The sequence below is a fragment of the Rhinopithecus roxellana genome, chromosome 4 (assembly GCF_007565055.1).
Source record: "Rhinopithecus roxellana isolate Shanxi Qingling chromosome 4, ASM756505v1, whole genome shotgun sequence".
NCBI lineage: Eukaryota > Metazoa > Chordata > Mammalia > Primates > Cercopithecidae > Rhinopithecus > Rhinopithecus roxellana.
Genome location: NC_044552.1, coordinates 100,078,048 through 100,104,832, shown reverse-complemented (window position 1 = coordinate 100,104,832; position 26,785 = coordinate 100,078,048). Strand labels below are relative to the sequence as shown.

Below are 26,785 nucleotides of genomic sequence, written 5' to 3'. Positions count from 1 at the left end.
TATAACTTTTGCCAGTTTTTTTTTTTTTCCTCCATTCGCTCTGTTTTTAAGTTGTTGATTGGCAGTTCCTTTCTATTCTAAATATTAATCCTTTCTAAGTTATAGAAGTTGCAAATGTCTTTCCCAGCCTGACACCTCTCTGTTAACTTTGTAAGTCGAATCTTTCATTGAAGACACATCTTTAATTTTAATGTAGTCATATCTAATAATTTTTTCCTTTAAAGATTGTACTTTTTTAAAATCTTATTTTAGAAATGCTTCTCTGTCCTAAGATTATTCTTTTACATTTTCTTTTTATTTTATTTTAATTTTTTTGAGACAGAGGCTCACTCTGTAGCCCAGGCTGGAGTGCAGTGGCATGAACATAGCTCACTACAGCGTTCACCTTCTGGGTTCAAGCAATCCTCTTGCCTTGGGCTTTTGTGTAGCTGAGACCACAGGCATGCACCACCATGCCTGGATAATTTTTTTTTTTTTTTTTTTTTTATAGTTTTTCTAGAGACGGTGTCTCACTTTGTTGCTCAGGCTGGTCTTGAACTCCTAGGCTCAAGCAATCCTCTTGCCTCAGCCTCCCAAAGTGCTGGGATTACACACGTGAGCCACCGCATCCAGCCCATTTTCTTCTTTTTAAATTGTCAATCTAAATAACAGATACTCTCTAAAAGAAAATGATATTTGTTCAGGACCAGACACTGCAATGAGAATACACTTGCCATAGTAAACTATGTGTGTATTCAGAGAGGTAAAGAAAGACAAAGTCTGTTAAGGGAAAAATTAGGAGGATTACATAATTGTTTAAGATAGTTATCCTGGCCAGGCGTAGTGGCTTACGCCTGTAATCCCAGCACTTTGGGAGGCTGAGGCAGGTGGATTACAAGGTCAGGAGTTCGAGAGCATCCTGGTCAACATGGTGAAACCCTGTCTCTACTAAAAATACAAAAATTAGCTGGGCGTCATGGCGCGTGCCTGTATTCCCAACTACTTAGGAGGCTGAGGCAGGAGAATCGCTTGAACCAGGGAGTCAGAGGTTGCAGTGAGCCGAGATCGCACCACTCCACTCCAGCCTGGCAACAGAGCGAGACTCTTGTCTCACAAAAAAAAAAAAAAAAAAAAAAATCATTATCCTTGGCTTGGTTGGACAGGCAGTTGCTGGGCAGATGTCATCACAGAAATATTTTTTCTGTGTAAGGTTGTGGTGACTTTTGTGCAGGATTGTGTTTTTTGGAGAGTCTTTTTGATAATTTTAAAAAGGGATTTGCCATGGGAGCCCTTCCTTCCTGGCCGTCCCTGGCTCTGTTTGTCAGAGTTTTTAACATAAGTGACACCATTTTGATTCTGACAACTTTCACACAATTTATTTTTTACATTAAGATCTTTAGTCTATTTGGAGATAATAAAGGATTCTAATGTTATTTTTCTTCATGTAGTAAGCCAGTTTTCCTAACACGATTTACTAAATAATGTAAGTGTATTTCCCACAAAATATGATGCACCTCTATTGTATTAACAACTTTCATATGAAATAGGTTTATTTCTAGGCTTTCTATTCCATTGCATTAGTCTATTTCTCTCTATCCTAATACCACATTGCTTTAATTACTATTGCTTTGTAATATATTTTATTATCTGATAAGGAAGCTCTCTTCTTTGCCTTTTAGTTTTCAAAATTTTCCATGTAAGTTTCTTAATGAATTTGCTAAGTTTTCCCAAAAAATCTTACTGGAATTTTAACTGGAATTGCATTAAACTAATGAAATAATTTGTGGGGGAATTTATATATTTATTGTACTGAATTGTCCCATCAATAAAAATACCATTTTCATAGTGTTTTTTTCCTATAGTAGTTTCATTAATTACGCCTTCATAAAACTTGATGGATTTAGTTATATTTTATTCTCTACCTATTTCTAAAATAGTAGTTGAGTTTTTGCCATTCATGTATGTATTCCTAAATAATATATATCTGTGAAATGACCTCATTTTGCCCAATTTTCTGTTAGTTGATTTCTCTTTATCTTAGTGATTTGCAGGAAGTGTTTTTTCAAAATTATATTTTGGATATGAATTCTTTGTTAAATATATGTTTTGAAGATATGTTTTCTCAATTTGTGGCTTATGTTTTCATTCTTTTTGTGGTATCTCTTGATGAACAAGTCTTCCATTTTAATGTGTAATGTATCATTATTTTTTCTTCATGTCTTGTTTAAGAAGTTCTTATGTATTCTGAGATCACAAAAATATTCTTACCTTTTTTTTTTAAAGAAATATATTTTGTCTATTATGTAGAGCCTTTAGTTCACTTGGATTTTATTTTTGTTTGTGGTGGGAGGTAAAGAACCAATTTTATTTTTTTCCCATTTGTAGTGAAATTGTCGTAGACCATTTGTTTAATAGTCTCTCCTTTCCTCACTGATCTACAGTGTCTTATCAATAACCACAGGCTTATTTTTGCACTCTCTATTATTCCTGTAATTGAGTTGAGTTACTCAATTTTTTAAAAATTCCTGTACTGATATCTTCAATAGCTTTATAAGTCTTGATATCTGGTAGAGTAAATTTTCACATTCTCTCTTCTCTGAAAAGTCTTGTCTATACTAGACTTTTTACTTTTATAAATTTGAGAAGTACATAATGAAATTCCATTAAAAACCCTTGAAGGAATTCTGATTGAAATTGCCTTGTATATGTAGGTTAGTAAGAGAAGAATGGACATTTTTACAACATTGAGTCTCCCTGTCCAAAGCATCAATGTAGTTTTATAATATTTCCTATCAAAGAATTGCACATTTTTTGGTTAGATTTATTTGTAGGGACTTTGTATTTTTTGTTGCTATTTTAAATGCTGTTGATGCTGAGGATTGAATTTTAGTTCATTATTGCTTATATTATGGAAATACAGTTTATTTCTGCATATTGATTTTATATTCAGCAACCTTAATAAACTCCCTTACTAATTCTAATAATTGATATTTGACAGTCTGTTGATATTTAGAGTCTGTTAGTTGTTTTTTTTTTTTTAATGTGGGCCATCACAATATATGCAAATAATAATTCTTTCCCCTAGACTTTGTATTTTTTTAACGCTATATTGCTTTATTACAGGAGGTGAGTGTTGTTGTGGGGAGTGGGGGGCATCCTGGTGAGGAAATAAATCAGAGGACTGCAAATGCAGGGAGCAATAATGTTAAAATCGTAATATGCAAAATGAATAATTGCAATCATTTTCTTAAGACTCAACTCATAGACGGAAAATTTTAATTGCTACTGCAGAAAGCATCTGTATGAAGTAGAAAGTGGTTTTGATAACCTAAGTAGAGAGTATCTAGAAAATGGAGGTAAATGGGATGTAAAATTCTGGCAGCAATGTAATGTCCCCAGTGGTAAGGCTGAGGCCAGCACCTAATAAGGATGACAGTTCTGTGGGGAATTTTGGGTGGTACTTGGAGAAATATTACACTATGCATAAACCAAGCTGAACTGCTTTCACAAGTGTTACAAAGTTTCATATAGTAAAAGGTTTGTTTGTTTTTTCTACAAGCACTCCATTTTCACAGCAAGAGTGTACTGAATACTTAAACAAGGAAGAGAGTATACATGGAAGATATAGTATGTAGCTCTTTGATATACTAATGCATAAAATTCAAAATGATTAAACTATAGTACATGTGGGGCCTTCTTTTTTTTTTTTTTTTTTTTGAGACAGAGTCTCGCTCTGTCCCCCAGGCTGGAGTGCAGTGGCACGATCTCAGCTCACTGCAAGCTCCGCCTCCCGGGTTGACACCATTCTCCTGCCTCAGCCTCCCGAGAAGCTGGGACTACAGGCGCCCGCCACCACGCCCAGCTAATTTATTTGTATTTTTAGTAGAGATGGGGTTTCACCGTGTTAGCTAGGATGGTCTCGATCTCCTGACCTCGTGATCAACCTGCCTGGGCCTCCCAAAGTGCTGGGATTACAGGCGTGAGCCACCGCGCCTGGCCCACGTGGGGCTTTTGACAATGACAAGGTGGTGGTTACAGAAAGCATGGAACCACCACCCTTCTATGTGTGTTTTCATTTTGCATTTTTTCTTCATTTTTTCTTAATCAGCTCTGCTGTTGGCTGCTTCTTAGCAAAACCGCTAAGAACAAAATTGTAATCATTGAACATAGTACTCTGGCAATCAGGACATTTAAAACCTTCCATATTCTAGGGTCAAAGAAAGTAGTGTGTGACATTTAAAACTGATTTACAAGCAAGGTAGCACAAACTTTTCCTGCATGAAAGACTTCCACAGCTTTCCCAGCCAGGTCATCATAGAAGGTCTGACTTAAGGTTCTTTTGAAGCTAACATGAAAAATTCTGTTTCTGGAGTGATGTGAATAGTCTGGTAAATTCCATCCGATTTCACTCCATTGATGTCGTGAGTGACATCCTTTGTAGTGATGCCATCTTTCATGTAGGACTGATTCATAACTGCTTGGTCAAGCTCACTATCAAAATTTTCAGGGTTTAATCTGTTTGCTTGCCAGATTCTCTGGGAAATCCAGAGTATGTACAAGTACCAACAGTCAGAATTCACACATTCCATACAATATGCTATTCCACTTGGGAAAATTATATTAAGAAACTGTTTCTTCCTGGAAATTCTGGTGTGGGCACACTTGGTGAGAAGGCTTCATGAAATTTCAGGCAAATAAGAGAAGCTTTTCATTGAGCCAAATCTGCTATAATCCCTAGCAGGCTTCAACAGGGGAACCAGTGCTTTCAGCAAAAGTTGGTCCCATATGTCTTCCAAATAAAATGTCTCTTGGAGATGAACGTGCTACCGTCACTGAGTACATAAGCTTCCTGATTGTCAGTTTTTGTTACACTTATGATGGAACATTGCAGATCCTTCCAAAATATGTCACCCTCAGATCCTGGAGTGGTGAAAAGATTTCCAGATTTTTGGTTTGCATTGGGTTGCTGCCAGGAGAACCTCCAGCAGCTTCTAGGTCCCATTGAAAAACCGTGCAACTTCCATCATCGTGAGGCTAGAGAACAATCAACAACCACAGTAAATCAACTAAATGAAATACCTTTTTCTTCTGCTGCTGCTGCTGCTGCTGCAAATTGTTCAGGATGTGTTACATTCCGGTTCCTTTTTTGCTATAATTTTATATTGATTTTATTAAGGATTAAAAACTCTTCCTGGCTTTTTCTTTCTTTCTTTTTTTGGTAAGTAAAAGTTGAACTTAAGACTGGAAATAGAGGCAGATACAGTTCAGTCTCCTGTAGTCTGTTGTTTCACCATTAGAGAGTACAGTCAGCACTAGCTAATGTTGCAGTCTGTACTGTGGAGGACTGTAGATGTCATTATACTCTACTTTCGTCTTATCTTACTACATTGACAAGCAACTCTAGTATAGTATTAAATAGAGGTAGCGAAATTGGGCAGCTTCGTCTTCTTATCCCCCCAAATAATATTTCTGATATTTCATAATTGCAGTGCTCATTGTAGCTTTTTGTGGATTTCGTTTTCTTAAGGGTTTCCTCTCTAATCTCATTTGCTGAGAGTTTTTTATATGAATAATTATTGAATTGTATCAAATACTGTTTCTGCATCTTTTGAGATGAATGATTGGCCTTTATCCTTTAATTTGCTAATGTGGTGAATTATATTATTTCTAAAATTAAGCCAACTTTGCATTCCTGGAATCAGTCCAACTTGGTATGGTTTATTTATTTAAAAAATACATTCTTGAATTCAGCTTTTTAATTTTTCTTTAGCAGTTTTACATTTATATTCCTCAGTGCAATTAACCTATGCATTTCCTTTCTTTTACTGGCCATTGTTTTGATGTGAAAGTTATACATGTCTTATAAATGAGTATGAATGTTTTACACTTTCTTTTCTCTGAAATAATTTATGTATAAGTGGAATTATCTGGTAATGTATGCTGATAAAGCTCTCTGGGCTTCTTTGGTTGGAAACATTATAACTATGCTAAATTAAACTATAAGTTTAACTACTTCTGTGATTACAGGAATTTTTTCCAGGTAGTTTATTTCTTTTGTATCAGATTGAATAAGTTGTATTTTTCTAGGAATTTATTCAAATCATCTAAGGTTTTAAACTTATTCTCATGAAGATTTCACAATATCCTTTTATTATTTGTTTAATCTCTAAATTATCTTATGCTCTCTTTTAAACTCCAGATATTGTTTATTTCAGCCTTCTCTTTTTATTTTGATCAATCTTGCCAGAGCACTAGTTTCTCAGTCTTTTTAAAGAATCAGCATTTGACTTTATTGACCCTATTTCATGACTGCTTTCATTTTATATTTTCTTCTCTGATCTTTATTATTTTCCTTTATCTAGTTCATTTATTTTATTCTATTTGTTTTTTAACTTTTAAAGATAGATGCTTAGCTCATTAGTTTTTAGCCTTTCTTTTTCACTTAATGCAATAAATTTCCTTTTTACTATACTATGAGAGTTGTATGTCACTTAAGTTTTTAAAAAATTACAACCTTTATTTTAGATTCAGGGGGCACATGTGCAGGTTTGTTACATGGGTTTATTGCATGAAGCCAAGGTTTGGGGTATGATTGATCTTGTCACCCAGTTAGTGAGCATAGTACCCAACAGTTTTTCAGCCCTTGCCCTCTCTCCCTCCCCACTCTAGTAGCCCCCATTATCTATTGTTGCCATCTTGATGTCCATAAGTGTCCATTTTTTACCTCCCACTTTTGAGTGAGAACATGTGGTATTTGGTTTTCTGTTCCTGCATTCATTTGCTCAGGATAATGGCCTTCAGCTGCATCCATGTTTCTGCAGCATACTTTTAAACATAGTTATTTTCATCATAGTTCGGTTCTGAATATTTTCTAATTCTCTTTAGCATTTCTTCTTTAGACTACAGGCTATTTATGTTTGTTAGTTTACTCACAAAGAGTTTCCATTTTACATTGCAAAGCTATTATTAATATCTAATTTTTAAAAAGAATCCAAGAGACTTCTAAAATTTGTTTTAAATATTTTTAAGGTTTAAAAAGTGTTTAAAGTTTGTAATTTCTAGTAGGAAAACATTATCTGAATGCATACCCTAATGGCAAACCACTGTAAAATGCTTCAGCTGCATTTGGGGTAGAGGGGTAGGGATTATCCTCAAAGCACCCCAGCTCTCTTGATGAGAAAGTCAGAGGTAGAGTGGTTTGTATTATTGCGACATCCATTAGGTGGTCCAGGTTGCGTTTCCTTCACCAAGGGCTTTTTTTAATCAGAAGGGTATTATGCCTGACCTCCAAATTTGGCTGACAATTTACTAATGAGATTTGTAACCTTTCCATTGTACCGGTATTTTGACATACTTGCTGGGTTCTAGGCCACATCCTAGAAGGCCACCATAACTTCTGGACCCTGCATGGCTGCAAGGACCTCTGGATCACCAAGAATGTCATTGAGTTCAGGCATTCTTGCCATTCCAGGCATTCCTCCGTGAATATTACCAGGGCTTTCCACAGAAAGGCCAGCTGGGAAAGAGAGCCTACTGAGTTCCTGATCCCTCTGGGCTCTCTCATGCTTTTTTTGAGCCTTTTAAACTATTTTTTCTCTGATCTCTCACTCTTTATGATTTTGCTCATACTTTCTCTGATGTTCTGCAATTTTCTAGGCCCTAGGTTGAACGTTCAGCATTGTGCTAGCATCTTCATAATCCAATTTACAGACAAGGGGCAACATCACAGGCTGCTTCTCCCCAGTGGCCCAGAAGTCTGTGTGCGAAAACCACTTGTAAGGCTTGCCACTTGTAAGGCTGGGCTGAATCAGGATTTATTTCAATGTCTCTGTTACAGTATCAGATGGCAGCATTTGGCCTCTGTAATTTGTTGAAGACACTGGCTCTCATTAGCATACAGAATGGTCAAGAGATTCAGCTTGAAAGCATCTGTGAATAAGTCAATGACTTTTTGTGGTTCACCATCATTTAGGGCTTCAATGGCAGCCACTTTCTTATCATTTGCCTGATCCATCATCTGTTATCTCTGCATTTTCATCTCCCTTTTCTTTTTTATTTTTAAAATTTGTTATTACTTTTAAAATTTTAAGTTCCAGGATACATGTGCAGGACATGCAGGTTTATTACACAGGTAAATGAGTGCTGTGGTGGTTTGCTGCCCCTGTCAACCCATCACCTAGGTATTAAGCCCAGCATGCATTAGCTATTTTTCCTGATGCTCTCCCTCTCCCTACCCCTCCAACAAGCCCCGCTGTGTGTTGTTCCCCTCTCTGTGTCCATGTTTTCTCATTGTTCAGCTCCCACTTATAAGTGAGAACACGCAGTGTTTGGTTTTCTGTTCCTGCGTTAGTTTGTTGAGGATAATGTCTTCCAGTTCCATCCGTGTCCCTGCAAAGATCACGATCTCATTCCTTTTTATAGCTGCATATTATTCCATGGTGTATATGTACCACATTTTCTTTATGCAGTCAACCATTGATGAGCACTTAGGTTGATTCCATGTCTTTGCTATTGTGAATAGTGCTGCAGTGAACATACACATGCATGTGTCTTTATAATAGAATAATTTATATTCCTTTGGGTATATACTGAGTAATGGGAGTGCTGGGTCAAAAGGTATTTCTGGTTCTTAAGTCTTTGAGGAATCACCACACTGTCTTCCACAATGGTTGAACTAATTTACACTACCACTAACAGTGTAAAAGCATTGCTATTTCTCCACAGCCTCACCAGCATCTGTTGTTTCTTCACTTTTTAATAATCGCCATTCTGATAGGCATGAGATGGTATCTCATTGTGGTTTTGATTTGCATTTCTCTAATGATCAATGATGTTGAGCTTTTTTTCATGTGTTTGTTGGTTGCATGAATGTTTTCTTTTGATAAGTGTCTGTTCATGTCCTTTGCCCACTTTTTAATGGTTTTTTTTTTTTTCTTGCAAATTTAAGTTCCTTATAGATTCTGGATATCAGACCTTTATCAGATGGATAGATTGTAAAAATTTTCTCCCATTCTGTGGGCTGTCTGTTCACTCTGATGATAGTTTCTTTTGCTGTGCAGAAGCTCTTTAGTTTAGTGAGATCCCATTCATCAGTTTTTGCTTTTGTTGCTGTTGCTTTTGATGTTTTTGTCATGAAATCTTTGCCTGTGTCTATGTCCTGAATGGTATTGCCTAGATTTTCCTTTAGGGTTTTTATAGTTTTTTAGTTTTGGGTTTTACATTTAAGTTTTTAATCCATCTTGAGTTAATTTTTGTATAAGGTGCAAGGAAGGGGTCCAGTTTCAATTTTCTGCATACGGCTAGCCAGTTCTTCCAGCACCATTTATTAAATAGGGCATCCTTTCCCAATTGGTTGTCAAAGATCATATGGTTGTAGATGTGCAGTTTTATTACTGAGTTCTCTATTCTGTTCCATCAGTTTATGTGTCTGTTTTTGTACCAGTACCATGCTGTTTTGGTTGCTGCAGGTTGCAGTATAGTTTGAAGTTGGCTAGCATGATGCCTCCAGCTCTATTCTTTTTGCTTAGGATTGTCTTGACTATATGGGCTCTTTTTTGGCTCCATATGAATTCTAAAGTAGTTTTTTTCTAATCTGTGAAGTATGTCAATGGTAGTTTAATGGGAATACCATTGAATGTATAAGTTACTTTGGGCAATATGGCCATTTTCACAATATTGATTCTTCCTATTCATGAGAATAGAATGTTTTCCATTCGTTTGTGTCTTCTCTGATTTCCTTGAGCAGTGGTTTATAGTTCTCCTTGAAGAGGTCCTTCACTTCCCTTGTTAGCTGTATTTCTAGGTATTTTATTCTCTTTGTGCAATTGTGAATGGAAGTGCATATCATGATTTGGCTTTCTGCTTGCCTGTTGTTGGTGTATAGGAATGCTTGTGATTTTTGCAAATTGATTTTGTATCCTGAGACTTTGCTGAAGTTGCTTATCACCTTAAGAAGCTTTTGGGCTAAGACAGTCGGGTTTTCTAGATAGAGGATCATGTCATCTGGAAACAGACAGTTTTATTTCCTCTCTTCCTATCTGAATATCTTTTATTTTTTTCTCTTGCCTGACTGCCCTGTCCAGAACTTCCAATACTATGTTGAATAGGAGTGGTGAGAGAGGGCATCCTTGTCTTGTGCCGGTTTTCAAGGGGAATGCTTCCAGCTTTTGCCCATTCAGTATATTGGCTGTGGGTTTGTCATAAATGGCACTTATTATTTTGAGGTGTGTTCCATCAATACCTAGTTTATTGAGAGTTTTTAACATGAAGAGATACTGAATTCTACGGAATGCCTTTTCTGTGTCTGTTGAGGTAATCATGTGGCTTTTGTCTTTTGTTCTGTTTATGTGATGAATTACATTTATTGATTTACGTATGTTGAACCAGCCTTGAATCCCGGGGATGAAGCCAACTTGATCATGGTGGATAAGCTTTTTGATGAGCTGCTGAATTCAGTTTGCATCAGGATTGCATTGAGGATTTTTGTATCAATGTTCATCAGGGATATTGGCCTGTAGTTTTTGTTGTTGTTGTATCTCTGCCAGGTTTTGGTATCAGGATGATACTGCCCTCAAAAAATGAGTTAGGGAGGAGTCCTTCCTTTTCCGTTGTTCGGAAGAATATCAGAAGAAATAGTACCAGTTTCTCCTTGTACCTCTGGTAGAATTCAGCTGGAAATCTGTCTGGTCCTGGGCTTTTTTTTGATTGGTAGGCTAATTATTACTGCCTCAATTTCAGAACTCATTATTAGTCTATTCGGGGATCCAACTTCTTCCTGATTCAGTCTTGGTAGGCTGTATGTGTCTAGGAATTTATCCATTTCTTCTAGATTTTCTTTTTTATTATTATTATACTTTAAGTTCTGGGATACATGTGGAGAATGTTCAGGTTTGTTAAATAGGTATACACATGCCATGGTGGTTTGCTGCACCTATCAACCTGTTATCTACATTAGGTGTTTCTCCTAATGCTATCCCTCCCCTAGCCCCCCAACCCCCGACAGGCCCTGGCGTGTGATGTTCCCCTCCCTGTGTCCATGTGTTCTCATTGTTCAATGCCCACTTATGAGTGAGAACATGCGATGTTTGGTTTTGTGTGATCATAGCCCACTGCAGCCTCAAACTCCTGTCAAGCAATCCTCCTGCCTTGGCCTCCCAATTAGCTGGGACTATAGCCACATGCCACTGGGCCTGGTTTTAGAATCTCTTTTTAACTTGAGTTTTCATGTGCCCTTAATTTTTAAAATTTTTTATTGATACTTAATAAATGTATATATTTGTGGGGTACATGTAATATTTTGATACATGTATATAATGTATAATGGTCAAATCAGGGTAACTGGCATATCCATCACCTCAAATGTTTACTACTTCTTTGTGTTGGGAACATTCAGAATCCTCTCCTGTAGGTATTTTGAAATATAAAATACATTTTTGTTAACTATAGTTGCCCTACTGTGCCCTAGAACACTAGAACTTATTCCTCCTCTCTAACTGTAATTTTGTCCCCATCCACTGCCCTTCCCAGCCTCTGGTAACCACTATTCTCCTCCCTACTTATATGGGCATGATCTATGGGATCAACCTTTTTAGCTCCTACATGAGTGAAACGTGGTATTTGTCTTTCTGTGTCTTGCTTACTTCATTTAACATAATGTCCTCCAGTTCAATCCATGTTGCTGTAAATGACAGGATTTCATTCTTTTTTATGGTTGAATGATATTCTATTGTGTAAATAATCCACATTTTCTTTATCTGTTCTCCTGTTGGTGGACACTTAGGTTGTAGGAGTGCAGATATCTCTTTGAGATACTAATTTCCTTTCCTTTGGATATATGCCCAGCAGTGGGATTACTGGATCATATGGTATTTCTATTTTTAGTTTTTTTGAGGAGCCTTCATACTATTTTCCATAATGACTTGCATTCCCATCAAACTTGCATTTCCATCAAAAGTGTATGAGTTCTTTTTCTTGGGCCGGGCGCGGTGACTCACGCCTGTAATCCCAGCACTTTGGGAGACCGAGGTGGGCGGATCACGAGGTCAGGAGATTGAGACCATCCTGGCTAACATGGTGAAACCCCGTCTCTGCTAAAAAATACAAAAAAATTAGCCAGGCATGGTGGCAGGTGCCTGTAGTCCCAGCTACTTGGGAGGCTGAGGCAGGAGAATGGCATGAACCCAGGAGGAGGAGCTTGCAGTGAGCCAAGATTGTGCCACTGCACTCCAGCCTGGGAGACAGTGAGACTCTGTCTCACGAAAAAAAAAAAAAAAAAAAAAAAAGTTCCCTTTCTCTACATCCTCACCAGCATTTGTTGTTTTTTGTCTTTTTTATAATAGGCATTTTAACTGGGATGAGATGACAGCTGATTGTGCATTTCTCTGATTATTAGTGACACTGAGCATTTTCTTATATACCTGTTGGCCATTTATATGTTTTATTCTAAGAAATGTCTCTTCAGATCATTTGCCCTTTTAAAAATTGGATTATTTGTTGTTTTTGTTTTGTTTTTGCTGAGCCGAGTTCCTTGTAAGTTCTGGATATTAATCCCTGAATGGATAGTTTGCAAATATTTTCTCCCATTCTGTAGGTTATCTCTTTCCTCTGTTGATTGTTTCTTTTGCTGTGCAGAAGCTTTTTAGTTTGATATAATCCCATTTCTCTATTTTTGCTTTTGTTGCCTGGGCTTTTGAGGTCTTATACAAAAGATCTTTGCCCAGACCAATGCCCTGAAGCATTCTCCTGTTTTCTTCCAGTAATTTCATAATTTTAGTTCTTACATTTAAGTCTTCGTTTTGAGTTGATTTTTACATAAGGTGAGAGATAGAGGTCTAGTTTCATTCTTCTGCATATGGATATCCAGTTTTCCAAGCACCATTTATTGAGGAGACTGTCCTTTCTCCAGTGTGTGCTTTTGGCACCTTTGTTGAAAAATCAGTTGGCTGTAAATGTGTGGATTTATTTCTGGGTTCTGTATTCTAGTCTATTGGTCTCTGTGTTTTTATGCCAATACCATGCTCTTTTGGTTACTATAGCTTTGTAGCATATTTTGAAGTCAGGTAGTGTGATGCCTCCAGATTTGTTCTCTTTGCTCAGGACTCTTTGGCTAATCTGGGTCTTTTGTGGTTCCACATGAATTTTAGCATTGTTTTTCTATTTCTTAAAGAATGTCATTGGTATTATGATAGGGATTGTGTTGAATTTGTGGATTGCTTTGGGTAGTATCATGTGACTTTTTAATATACCATTTCTTTATAAATGTGTGTATATATTTCCTTTGAATAAAAAATGAAAATGTGTGTGTGTGTGTATGTGTGTGTGTGTGTGTGTAATTTTGGAGCTATGATATAGCCACTTACCATAAAAAGTCTCAAAGCTACTTATGGCAAAAAAAAAAAAAAAAGGTATGTTTCACCCTTCAAATTACCACCAGATTGAGAGGCAGAGCAAGACGGCAGAATAGAACCCTCCAGTGATCATCCGCTGACAGGAACATCAAATTGAACAAGTATCTACATAAGAAAGCACCTTCATAAAAGAACTAAAAATCAGGAGAGCAATCACAGTACCTTTTGTAAACATCATATCAAGGAAAGAGGTACTGAAGAGGGTAGGAAAGACAGTCTTTAATTGCCTATACTACCCCTCCCTCATGCCCCAGTAGCGGTCACGTGACACAGAGAGAGAATCTGTGTACTTGATGGAAGGAGAGTAGAGTGATTATTGGGACTTTGCATTGGAATTCAGTGCTGCCCTGTCACAGCATAAAGCAGTACAGGGTAGAATTCGGCCAGTGCCCATGGCGGGAGCATTTAGACTAGCCCTAGCCAGAAGGGAATTGTCCATCTCAGTAGTTGGAACCTGAGTTCTGGCTAGCCCCAGTATCATGGGCTATAGTGTACTAGGGTCCTGATAAACTTGAAAGGCAGTCTAGGCCACACTGACTACAGTTCCTGGGCAAGTCCTGGTGCCATGCTGGGCTCAGAGCCAGTGGACTTGGGTACATGTGACCCAGTGAGACACCAGCTGCAGTAGACAAGGGAGTGCTTGCATTACCCCTTTCCCAACTCTAGACAGTGCAGCTTGGAGTTCTGGGAGGAAAGGGAAGAGTACAGAGGACTTTGTCTTGCAATTTGGATACCAGCTTAGCCACAGTAAAATAAAGCTCCAAGCAGAGTCCTGAAGCCCCATTCCAGGCCATAGTTTGTGGATGACATTTCTAGACCCACCCTGGGCCAGAAGGTAACCCGTTGCCCTGAAGGCAAGGACCCAGTTTTGGCAGAATTCACCACCTGCTGACAAAAGAGCCCTTGGGTTTTGAATAAATATCAATGGTAGCCAGGCAGCACTCACTATGGGCCTTGGGCAAGACCCAGTACATGCTGACTTCAGTGTGATCCACCACATTCATCGCTGTGGTGGCCACAAGGAGAGACTCTTTCTGCTTGAGGAAAGGAGAGGGATAGTAAAAACGACTTTATCTTGCAACTTGGGTACCAGCTCAGTCACAGTATAATAAAGCACAAAGCAAACTCCTAAAGTTCCTGATTCTGGGCCTTAGCTCCTGAAGGGCATTTCTAGATCTGTCCTGGGCCAGTAAGAAATCCGCTTCCCTGAAAGGGGAGGCCCAGTCCTGGCAGGATCTATCACTTGCTGACTAAAGAGCCCTTGAGCCTTGAATAAACATCAGCAGTAGCCAGAAAATAGTTGCCACAGTACTGAAACCCAGTACTGTGCTGGCTTCAGGTGTGACCCAGCACAGCCCCAGTGGTGGTGTCCAAGGGGGTGCTTGCATCTCCTCTCCTCCCACTCCATTTGGCACAACATGGAGAGAGAGATGTTGTTTGCTTGGGAGAAAGTAAGGGAGGAGAACAAGAGCCTCTGCCTAGTAATCCAGGGAATTCTCCCAATCTTACCCAAGACCACCAAGGCAGTACCTCTATGAGTCTGCAACAGTCATAGTGTTACTGGGCTTGGGGTGCCCCCTAATATACATATGGCTGCAATGACCAAAGACATAGATCACAACACTCAATTCCCTTTGAATACTTGGAAAGCCTTCTCAAGTAGGACAGGTACAAACAAGCCCAGATTGCTAAGATTAGAATAAATACCTAACTTGTCAATACCCAGACATTGACAAACATCCAGAAGCATCAAGACCATCCAGGAAAACGTGACCTCACCAAGCAAACTAAATAAGGCACCAGGGACCAATTCTGGAGTGACAGAGATATGTGGCCTTTCAGACAGAGAATTCAAAATAGTTGTTTTGAGGAAGCTCAGTGAAATCCAAGATAATGCAGAGAAGGAATTGAGAATCCCATCAGATAAATTTAACAAAGAGATTGAAATAATTAAAAACAGGAAATTCTAGATCTGAAAAATCTGACAAATCAAAGAATGTACCAAAGCCTCTCAATAAATACTTGACCAAGCATAAGAAACAATTGGTGAGCTTGAAGACAGGCTATTTGAAAATACATAGTCAGAGGAGTCAAAAGAAGAAAGAATAAAAAATAATACGGCACATTTACAGGATCTAAAAAATAGCCTCAAAAGGACAAATCTAAGAGTTATTGACCATGAGTTGGTAGAGAAGAGATAGGGGTAGAAAGTTTATTCAAAGAGATATTAACAAAGAATTTCCCAAACATAGAGAAAAATATCAAAATTCAAGTATAAGAAGGTTATACAATGCCAAGCAGATTTAACCCAAATACTACCTCAAGAAATTTAATAATCAAACTCCTAAAGGGCAGGGATAAAGGATTCTAAAAGCAGCAAGAGAAAAGAAAGAAATAACATATACAGGAGCTCCAATACATCTGGCAGCAGATTTCTCTGTGGAAACTTTACAGGCCAGAAGAGAATGGCATGACATACTTAAAGTGCCGAAGGAAAAAAAAAAAAGAAAAAAAAAAACAACTTTTATCCTAGAATAGTATATATCTGGTGAAAATATCCTTCAGACATGAAGGAGAAATAAAGACTTTCCCAGACAAATAAAAGCTGAGGGATTTCATCACCACCAGACCTGTTCTACAAGAAAAGTTAAAGGGAGTTCTTCAGTCTGAAACAAAAGGATGTTAACAAGCCATAACAAATCCTCTGAAGGCATAAAACTCATTAATAGTAAGTACACAGACAAATACAAAATGTTATAACGCTGTCATTGTGGGGTGTAAACTATTCATATCTCAGGTAGGAAGACTAAAAGAATAACCTATCAAAAATAATAACTACAACAACTTTTAAAGACATAGACAGTATAGTAAGATTTAAATAGAAACAACAAAAAGTTAAGTGGCAGTGGGGGGGGGTGGGTTTTTTAATCAGTTTTTTCTTTGCTTGTTTTTGCAATCAGAGTTAAGTTGTCATCAGTTTAAAATAATGGGTTATAAGATGTTACTTGCAAGCCTCTTGGTAACTTTGAATTTTAAAACGTACAATAGATAACGCAAAAATATAAAGTAGGAAATTGAAACATACCACCAAAGAAAACCACTTTCACAAAACAGAAGACAGGAAGGAAGGAAGGAAGAGAAGGTCACAAAACAACCAGAAAACAAATCACAAAATGGCAATAATAAACCCTTATTTATCAATAATAACACTGAATTAAATAGACTAAACGACTCTCCAGTCAAAAGACAGAGTAGCTGAATGGATTTAAAAAAATAAAACCCAATGATCTGTTGCCTACAAGAAGCACACTTCGCCTATAAAGACAAACATAGACTGAAAATAAAGGGATGAAAAAAGTTATTCCATGCAAATGAAAACCAAAAAACAGCAGGAGTGGCCATACTTGTATCAGATAAAATAGATTTTAAGACAAAAACTATAAAAAGACACAGGGGAGGTCATTATATGATAAATGTATCAATTCAGCAAGAGGATGTAATAGTTATTAATATATATGCACCCAACACTGGAGTATCCAGACATATAAAGTAAATATTAGAGCTAAAGAGAGAAATAGACGCCAATACAATAATAGCTGGAGACTTCAACATCCCACCTTCAGCACTGGATATATCTTCCAGACAGAAAACCAGCAAAGAAACATAAGACTTAATCTGCACTGTAGACCAGATTGACCAAATACTTACAGAACATTTTGTCCAAAGGCGACAGAATACATATTCTTCTCCTTAGCACAAGGATCAGTCTCAAGGATAAGACAAAATACAAAATAATTTTTGTATTTTTGTAGAGACTGGGTTTCGCAATGTTGGCCAGGCTGGACTCGAACTCCTGACCTCAAGTCATCCACCCACTTCGGCCTCCCAAAGTGCTGGGATTACAAGTGTGAGCCATCACACCCAGACTGGAACTTTGGAAACCATATAAACACATAGAAATTAAGCAATACGCTCCTTAATGACCAATGGGTCAGTGAAGGAATTAAGGAAATTAAATTTCTTGAAACAATGAAAGTGGAAACACAAAAGCAGTACTAAGAGAGAAGCTTATAGCAATAACCATCTACATGAAAAGAGTAGAAAGATATCAAATAAAAAACCCAAGCCATGCATCTTAAAAAACTGGAAAAGCAAGAGCAAACCACACCCAAAATTAGTAGATGAAAAGAAATAGTAAAGATCAGAGCAGAAATAAATGAAATTGAAATGAAAAAAATATAAAAGATCAATAAAATGAAAAGGTACTTTTTAAAAAAAGATAAAATAGACAAATTGTTAGCCAATAGTTACACTTTAGCCAGGCTAGGAAAACATGAGAGAAGACCCAAAGAAAATCAAAGATAAAAAAGGAGACATTACAACTGATATCACAAAAATTCAAAGGACCATTAGAGGCTACTATGAGCAACTACATGCCAATAAATTGGAAAACTCAGAAGAAATAAATTCACAGACACATCAAACCTACCAAGATTGAACCATGAAGAAATACAAAACCTGAATAGATGAATAACAAGTAAGGAGATGAAACCCTTAATAAAACGTCTCCCAGCAAACAGAAGCCAGGGACCCAGTGGCTTCACTGCTGAATTCTACCAAACATTTAAAGAAGAATGAATATCAGTCCTACTCAAACTCTTTCAAAAAGTAGAGGAAGAGGGAATACTTCCAAACTCATTCTACAAGGCAAGTATTATGCTGATACCAAAACCAGGCAAAGACACATCAAAAAAAGAAAACTGCAGGTCAGTATTGCTGATGAACATTCATGTGAAATCCTTAACAAAATACTAACAAACTGAATTCAACAACACATTAAAAAGATCTTTCATTATGACCAAGTGGGATTCATCCCATAGACACAAGGATAGTTCAACACATGCAAATCAATGTGATACATCATGTCAGCAGAATGAAGACAAAAACCATATAACCATTTTAATTGATGCTGGAAAAGCATTTGATAAAATTCAATATCATTCTATGATTTAAAAACCTCAAAAAAAAACTGGGCATAGAAGGAATATACCTCAACACAATAAAAGCCATATACAGCAGACCCACAGGTAGTATACTGAACGGGGAAAAATGAAAGCCTTTCCTCTGAGATCTGGAACAAGACAAATATGTCCACTTTAAACACTGTTATTCAACATAGTACTAGAATTCCTAGCTAGAGCAATCAGACAGTGGAAAGAAATGAAGACATCCACCTTGGAAAGGAAGAAGTCAAATTATGCTTGTTTGCAGATATGATCTTACATTTGGAAAAACCTTAAGACTCCACCAAAAAACTAATACAACTGATAAACAAATACAGTAAATTTGCAGAATACAAAATCAACATACAAAAATCAGTAGCATCTCTGTATGCCAACAGCAAAGAATCTGAAAAAAATCAAGAAAGTAATCCCATTTTCAATAGCCACAAATAAAATTAAATACCTAGGAATAAACTTAACCAAAGAAGTGAAAGATCTCTATGAAGATAACTATGAAACATTGAAGAAAGAAACTGAAGTTGGCTGAACCCGGTGGCTCACGCTTGTAATCCCAGCACTTTGGGAGGCTGAGGTGGGCGGATCATGAGGTCAGGAGATCGAAACCATCCTGGCTAACACAGTGACATCCCATCTCTACTAAAAATACAAAAAATTAGCCAGATGTGGTGGCGGGCACCTGTAGTCCCAGCTACTCGGGAGGCTGAGGCAGAAGAATGGTGTGAACCTGGGAGGCGGAGCTTGCACTGAGCTGAGATGGCGCCACTGCACTCCAGCTTGGGCAACAGAGTGAGACTCCGTCCTAAAAAACAAACAAACAAACAAACAAACAAAAAACAGAAAAAAGAAAAAAGAAATTGAAGAGGACACAAAGCAACGTATTAATGGATTGGAAAAATTAATATTGTTAAAATGTTCATATTACTCAAGCATCTACAGATTCAATGCAATCACTTATCAAAATACCAATGACATAAATAGAAAAAATAGCCTTACAACTTATATGGAATCACAAAAGACCCAACTTATATGGAACCACAAAAGACCCTGAATAGCCAAGCCATCCTAAGTAAAAAGAACAAAACTGGAGAAATCACAGTACCTAACCTCAAATTATACTACAGAGCTGTAAGCAAAATAGCATGGTACTGGCATAAAAACAAGACACAGACCAATGGAACAGAATAGATAACCTAGAAATAAATCCATACATGTACTGTGAACTCATTTTAAATAAAGGTGCCAAGAATATACATTGGAGAAAGGACAGTCTCTTCAACAAATGTTGCTGGGAAAACTGGTTAACCATGTGCAGAAGAATGAAACTAGACCCTGTCTCTTGCCATATACAAGAATCAAGTCAAAGTGGATTAAAGACTTAAATCTGAGACCTCAAACTATGAAACTACTAATACTACAAGAAAACATTGGGGGAACTCTCCAGGACATTGGACTGGGCAAAGATTTTTTGGGTAATTCCCCACCAGCACAGACAACCAAAGCAAAAACGGACAAATGTGATCATATCAAGTTAAAAAACTTCTGCACAGCGAAGGAAACAACAAAGTGAAGAGACAACTCACAGAATGGGAGAAAATATTTGCAAACTGTCCATCTGATAAGGGACTAATAACCAGAATATATAAGGAGCTCAAACAACTGAATTAGGAAAGAATCTAGTAACCCAACTGAAAAATGGGAAAAAGATCTGGATAGACATTTCTCAAAAGAAGATATACAAATGGCAAATAGATATATGAAAAGGTGCTCAACATCACTGATCATCAGGGAAATGCAAATCAAAACTATAATGAGATATCATCCCACCCCAGTTAAAATGGCTTATATCAAAAAGGCAGGCAATAACGAATGCTGGTGAGGATATGGAGAAAGGGAACCCTAGTACACTGTTGGTGGGAATGTAAATTAGTAAGCCATCATGGAGAACAGTATAGAAGTTCCTAAAAAAAAACTAAATATAGAAATACCGTATGATCCTGCAATCCCACTGCTAGGTGTATATCCGAAAGAAAGGAAATCAGTATATCAAAGAGGTATCTGCACTCCCATATTTATTACAGCACTATCCACAGTAGCCAAGATTTGGAAGCAACCCATGCATCCATCAAAGACAACTGGATAAAGAAAATGTGGTACATATACATAACAGAGTACTGTTCAGCTATAAAAAAGAAGGAGATCTGTCATTTGCAAAAACATGGATGGAACTGGAGAATATTATTTTCAGTGAAATAAGCCAGGCACAGAAAGACAAACTTCATATGTTCTCACTCCTTTGTGGGAGCTAAAAACTAAACTGAAATGGAGATAGCAGAATGATGATTACCAGAGGGCTGGGAAAGGTAGTTGTGGGGAGTGAGAAATGGGGATGGTTAATGGGTACAAAAATATAGTTAAATAAATGGATTAAGATGTAGTATTTGATAGGACAACATGGTGTGTATAGTCAACAGTAATTTGTTGTACATTTCAGAATAACTGAAAGAGTACAACTGGAATATTCATAACATGAAGACATGGTGACTGTTTGAGGTGATGGACACCCCATTTACCTGATGTGATTATTACACATTGTGTGCCTGTATCAAAATATCTCATGTACCTGATAATTATGTACGCCTACTGTGTACCCATAAAAATTAAAAAATACCACCAAATTAAGTTTGCCAAGTCAGTAGTTCTCAAATTTGTTCAAACTGTAGAGTTCCTGGAGCTGTTAATTCATTTTGGTGAGTATTATAAATGTTGCTATCTTAAGTTTAACACATGTAATTTTTTGCTTAATTAGATGTTATACAAAATTCTAATTTAGAACAAATGATTGCAGGAGCCAACTACTTTGAAAAATTATGAGGGGAAAATTTACAATAGAAAATTTTAATAATTTTTCTGCAAATTAGAAAATGCCTTTCATTTTACTCCGAATTCCAAACTCTTCTGTTTTTTGTAAGATGAAATCCAAATTTGGGGGACTGGTGTTTGAGGCATACATGTCTTTTTATCCTTCTATTTCTACTAATTTCCTCCATGACCTCTCTGTCAGAAAAACTGTGAGTTACATACTGGTCTTAAACTTGTCCTAATATGCCCTAGTCTTCTATTTGTTAAAAGATAGTTTTCAAAAATGGGTAAAATTATTGTCATGTGGATATGCAGATATAAAACTGAACATGTGTTAAGAGTAATCTATTCATTAATAAATGAGGGGACCAGGTAGATGTTATAACCAGTTCAAAAGAGAATGCTAAGAACAGACACATTTATAGATCAGGAATATTCAAATGAATGTGTAAATGGAGGCAACACTGATTTTTCCACGTGGGGAAAGGGAGTCAGTTGAACTTCTACAGACAGGATAGACTGCATGTCTACAGACAGAAATTATTTGGTCTTGCTATCACTCATTTATAACTTACAGAGTTGTAAGATAGCCCAAGGACAGTGAAAGGCTAGAATCAGATGACTGAAAAGGTATGTTGTATGTGGATAATGCATAGTTTTCCACTAAAGCATAATTTTTTCCTATACACCTGGTCTTGTTTTTTCCTGTCTTTCTGGATATTTAATTCCCAGCTGACCTTTAATATCTGCAGAAATGAGTTTTCTCCCTGTCTTTTTCATGTAGTCCTTACTGTCTGATTATTTACTTGCCATTTACTTGTATGGTACAGTATTGTTAACTATCTTTTTAGCATTTTTTAAATCTACCTAACTATATCATAAGATAATTTTATAGTCAGATATTATATCAAATGTTAGACACTCAGTGATTATCTGTTGTTTGGAAAGAATATCTTCTCCCTCCTTTTTACTGTGACCTAAGTTCCTTAAACGTCTACCACTCCCTCCAACAACGTCAACAATGTCATGTCCAGCACTATTATATCTTGTTTAGCCTGGAATTAGTGAATTCTTAATATTGGATTCCCCAGAAGAAAATCAGTATATTCAACTAAAAACAAAGCAAAAACCTTGGTTGACAACCTGCTATGTATGTATAGCTTGAGTTCAACATATGTCTTGAAGAGGTTTTGGTAGTTTAAATAGATGTGATTTTTACCTAATGTTTAATAGCTATTTTCCATTTCTATCCATTTTCGACAGGTATTTACTTATATTATCAGTTGTGCAAAGTGGGGAGGGATATTTGACTTGGGAATGAGGGATGTTTTCTGCTTCCAAAATACACGTCCTACAGAAAACCAAACACCGCATGTTCTCATAAGTGGGAGCTAAAAATTGGGTATGCATGGACATAAAGGTGGGACCAGTAGACACTGGAGACTGCAACAGTGGAAAGAGTGGGAGGGGGGCATATGCTGAAAAATGAACTATTGGGTACTGAGCTCACTGCCTGGATGATGGGTTCAATCCTACCACAAATCTCAGCATGGTGTGATGTAGCCTTGTAACAAACCTGCACATGTGCCCCCCGAATCTAAAATGAAAGTTAAAAATCAACACCCCCTACATAAACAAAATCATGAAGCCGTAATTCCCAGGAAAACAATTATATTCAGCTCATTAATTATGTGCTTATTTTCTTTGTTGGTATTTACAAGTATATTCCATGTCCAAAAATTCTTGTTTTTTAAGTGTTTTGTCAGTTTTAGCTAAATATTTTAGTTATCGGTAAATAATATTTATTTTTTCCAAGCACTAATTACAAAACTCCACTTCTTTAGATGAGAGATGCTGACAAACATTATATAAAACCAATTACAAAATGTGAAAGTACCACACAGACGGATACACACATACTGCCACCAACAATTGTGAGATCATATGAGTGGAATGAATGGGAATTAAGAAGAAAAGCTATAAAATTGGTTTGTAACAATATTTTCTAAAATTATATGTTGGGGAATTTTAATCTGTTGTTACTCAAAGAATTGGTAAATTAAATTATTTATATAAAATAATGAGTTTTATACAGTGTTCTTTGCTAACAAAAATATAATTTATAATTTGCTAGGTTTACATTATCAGATTGTCTTCTAATTTTAAGCATATGTAGAACAATGGTAATCTATCTATCTATCTATCTATCTATCTATCTATCTATCTATCATCAGTTTTAAAACTTGGTGCTAGTATTTAAAGCATTCTCAACTTCCTTTAATCACTTAAGGTATACCATTCTTTTTTTTGTTTGTTTTTTGGACCTTTTCTATTAAAGCATAGATATTTTCCTCTGAACAACATATTACCCTTAAACGTATTTCCTCTGAACAACGTATTACCCTTAAAGCCTGTCTTTGAAACTCTCATCCCTGTCCAATTCAGTGAAATTCCCCCCACCAACCCCTCTTTATAGTATCTTGTCATTTTAAACAACAAATATTTATAGTATGGAAAAAATAAAATATTTTATGTCTGTAGCCCCTTTTTAGTATATTTTATCCATCTCTTTAACTGAAATCAGGTGTGGAAATAAAATGCCTACCCAAATGAGAACAAAGGGAGGCTATTTATTTAGAGCTTGCTATAGCAAGGGAGTCAGACACTGTCACTTGTTGTTTGGTAGACTCAAAGCATGCAGGGGAGTGGGAAAGCTTTATAGTCAGAAAAGGGGGAAGCCTTTAGGTGTTCTCTGATTGTAGGTTGTTAACATGAGAAAACTGGAGGCAGGCTAACTAGAAGCAGGGCATTTTATGTGATTGGTTTGGTGAGCATATCTAAGTTTCTCTGGTTGGTCCTGAGTTGGGGGAGAAGGAGCCAAAAGATGGAGAAGCTGGCTTAAGTCCTCAACATTCTGGGTCAATTGCTACAGCTACAGAGGTTGAGACTGGCTTCCCCGACTGGTCAATACAGAGGCTGCAAGTTAAAGAGTTCTATTGTCATATATGGTCTAGCCTTTGTCCATTTGTATATTCAGTCTCTCACAGGCTTCCCACTGACCACATTATTTCCTTTGCTACTCACTCTGGTGGCAGCTTTTCAGTTCCCTGACATGAGGAAGGATTGGTTTCCCTATATATCTTCCAGATCATTGTTCCATTAGTATTCCTTCCTATCAGTTACTCTTCTGTAGTTCATGAAATGCCCAACCCCCATATTATTTTCTATTATCTACTAAACTCACTTGAGTTCATCAGACTTACTGGGTAACATATATATCCCACTACTTTGTTCTTCAGGGACTAATTGTCTAGCAAGTGATATTGTTATATTAAAAATACTTCAGTACCTCCTTGTAAGTGGTGTAACAGAAATGAAAATTCTACTAAATTAACATAGGTGATATTTTAGGTAGCTTTTGAGATACAAATAGGCAAAGAGGAGGAGGGAAATGATGGCTGGATAGGATATGAGAGATAGAGGTGGCAACATAGGTATGGACTGGAAATGTTAAGAGAATGGGGGTATTCAGGGGTCTGAACTTCACACTGACTGAGCCCTCTCTTCACATTCCTCAATCTCCACTTAATTCTGACTCTCACCTTGGGCCTTATTATTCCCTAGAACTGTTATTATATTGAATGCCAGCTCCCCAAGTGTTACCTACCCAACCTGTGGATAAGACAAAGCTGAGTTTACTGCTTACAGCCATAAGGGAAAACACCACCTCAACAGTGCTTTAGCAGTGTCTCAGAAGAGGAACTGCAAAGTCAGAATTTATTGAGAATTTGAAGTTTGCTAAGGCAGGTCTTCCAATGACTGAGGTGGACTGGGGGTAGGATGGAGATTTGAATCGGATTGGGTAAGGATCATGAAAAAGCAGTCCAGCATTGGTGGGAATAGCAAGAAGATTTTTTGAGGCAAGGGATGCAGACTTAGGACTGAAACTGTGTGCTGATGCTTACTACTGAAGAGTTGACACATCTTTGAGGTAGTGCTGAAATGAGCAATCAAGTTATTTGCTTAGGCGAGAGTCTCTTGGAATGGTAAAATTATGCTAATGAAGACAGTGGAATAGTAAAGTCTTATTAATGTGGACAATAACCTGGGTGTTGGGAAGTAGTTTCGGTTCTCAGTCACCTGCAGTATCTCAGACTCTGAAAATGTTTCCTCTAATTCCAGGTGTCTCCTTCTTCACTCACATGCTATAATGCCTTCTAAGGTTTTTCTTGGCCTTTACTATAACCGCAGCAACCTTATTCTTCTTTTTATAAGCTCCTCCTTGCTTCCCAGCCTGAGTAATCTGTTTAACCTCACGTTTACTAGTAATCTATAAAGGGAGTAAGCAAAATGTAGAATACTGTAAAATACAAATGGAAAGCATCAGACCCTTTTATGTTAAAAATCTAGGGTGAAGCCCATTTTAAAAAGATAATACTGTATATAAATCTTAAATTTTTGTCAAAAAAAATATAGTGGAAAAATCCAAGTTATAAGAATCTCAAAGTATAATAATGAAGGAATTAGATTATATTAATAAATAACTGGTTGAGTTCACTGTAATTTTGAATCTGTATGTTTTTTGAGGTCAATTTTCAACATTTTACATATTTTTCTACTTGGTGAGGGATATTTAATTTTCTGTTATGTTCTAGATTTTCCAGTGTTTTATAGAAAAAAATGCTATGTTATGGAATTAATTTCTTGTGGATTGAAGACAAAAATAGGCAGATATTAACTGGTATCTGATAATATTTTAGGTTATTCTTTAGAGAAATGTTAATTCCTGTATTCTCTTTCTCTTTAGGCTAATTTGCGCCAGAAAGTTACTCACTCGGTACAAACTGATCTCAGTCACTTGAGAAGAGAAAATTGTTCCCAGGTGTACCCTCCAAAGGACACTAGCACCCAGTCCATGAGGGAAGACAGCACTGGGGTGCCCAGGCCTCAGATTTACCTGGCTGGTCTTCGTGGAGGAAAGAGTGAAATCACCGATGAGGTCAAGGTGAACTTAACTAGAGCTGTGGATGAAACCTAATTAGAGACGTTTTAAAGTAGATGCTACTCAATTATGAACACTAGCAAGTACTTAAAGGTATATTAACATCTATAAAAATTAATTTTGTGGGGTGGCACATTCATTGGTTGTATGACTGTTCATTGGGTTCCCACATTTTACCAAACTGTTTTCTGTAACACAGTTTTCATTCTCTTGAAGTTGAAAAATAAAACTGTCCATTTATCTTTTATTTGTTAGAAATAGTTTGTCAGCATTAAGATTGAAATTATAACATTTAGATAGAAATATATTATAGGCCGGGCGCGGTGGCTCAAGCCTGTAATCCCAGCACTTTAGGAGGCCGAGACGGGCGGATCATGAGGTCAGGAGATCGTAGACCATCCTGGCTAACACGGTGAAACCCCATCTCTACTAAAAATGCAAAAAAAAAAAAAAATTAGCCGGGCGTGGCGGCGAGCGCTTGTAGTCCCAGCTACTTGGGAGGCTGAGGCAGGAGA

The 26,785-nt window shown here is 37.0% G+C and overlaps 1 protein-coding gene and 1 pseudogene across 1 annotated transcript in view; one reads left to right on the top strand and one right to left on the bottom strand.

The window, feature by feature from the left end:
- CFAP206 (cilia and flagella associated protein 206) overlaps nt 1–26,517 on the top strand; it is a 54,976-nt gene extending 28,459 nt beyond the window's left edge. Inside the window, exons 12-13 of the mRNA XM_010387959.2 lie at nt 23,113–23,256; nt 26,076–26,517. Coding sequence (XP_010386261.1) covers nt 23,113–23,256; nt 26,076–26,306 — 375 coding nt within the window. The 3' untranslated portion in view covers nt 26,307–26,517. The remainder of the gene's footprint in view (nt 1–23,112; nt 23,257–26,075) is intronic.
- On the bottom strand, nt 7,254–21,419 carry LOC104681616 (annotated as a pseudogene).
- Nucleotides 26,518–26,785: the final 268 nt, after the last annotated feature.